This window comes from Papaver somniferum, unplaced genomic scaffold (assembly GCF_003573695.1).
Source record: "Papaver somniferum cultivar HN1 unplaced genomic scaffold, ASM357369v1 unplaced-scaffold_30906, whole genome shotgun sequence".
Taxonomy (NCBI): Eukaryota; Viridiplantae; Streptophyta; class Magnoliopsida; order Ranunculales; family Papaveraceae; genus Papaver; species Papaver somniferum.
Genome location: NW_020642048.1, coordinates 1 through 669, shown reverse-complemented (window position 1 = coordinate 669; position 669 = coordinate 1). Strand labels below are relative to the sequence as shown.

Sequence of the window (669 nt, the reverse complement as noted above, 5' to 3'; positions counted from 1 at the left end):
CGTAGAGCTGATAAGGGGACGGAGGTGTTGGCAGCAAGGGTGGTTCGGTGGCTGGAGCAGATGAACGATGACCACCACGTCTGGCATGACCACCACGCTGTGAGCGCTGGTTGTTGCGATCTGTGGTTGGAGCTGCCGCTGCAAGAGCCATAGGTGCAGACTGTGATTGCTGTTGGGAGCGTCGAATCTCTTCGGTACGCAGCTGGGATCGAGCGGCATCAAACGTCGGCATTGATTGTTGGATAAAAGAGGCTACCGTGTTGTATTCCTCCGGAAGGCCGTTGACAAGTTGGATCACAAGGCGTTTGTCATCCATGGGAAAGTCAAGATCAAGTAATCGATCGGACAGGGATTTTAGCTTATCGCAGTAATCATCAATACTATTGCAATCAATAAACTTAAGATTGACAAACTTACGTTCAAGAGTCGCAGCGCGGTTACCTTTGTTGTCTTGAAAGAGTTTCTTAAGATGATCCCAAAGCTCTTTAGCAGTTTTGCCAGATTTGAGGACGGTGAGCATTAAATCCTTGGCCATGGTGGAGAACATCCACTGTCGACAGAGAGCGTCGAGTTGGAGCACGGTGTCGGCGTCAACATCTGCAGGGGGTTTGTCTTCATTGATGAGAAAAAGAAGGCGATGAGCTTGAAGATGGAGTTCAAACAGAAAAA

At 49.0% G+C, this 669-nt stretch overlaps 1 protein-coding gene across 1 annotated transcript; it reads right to left on the bottom strand.

Annotated features, from left to right (window-relative positions):
* Nucleotides 1-66: 66 nt before the first annotated feature.
* LOC113341706 lies at nt 67-535 on the bottom strand (the record flags this gene model as incomplete). The annotated part of the gene is made up of 1 exon (XM_026586468.1): nt 67-535. A coding segment is annotated over exon 1 (469 nt), but the record flags the coding sequence as incomplete, so codon positions are not given.
* Nucleotides 536-669: the final 134 nt, after the last annotated feature.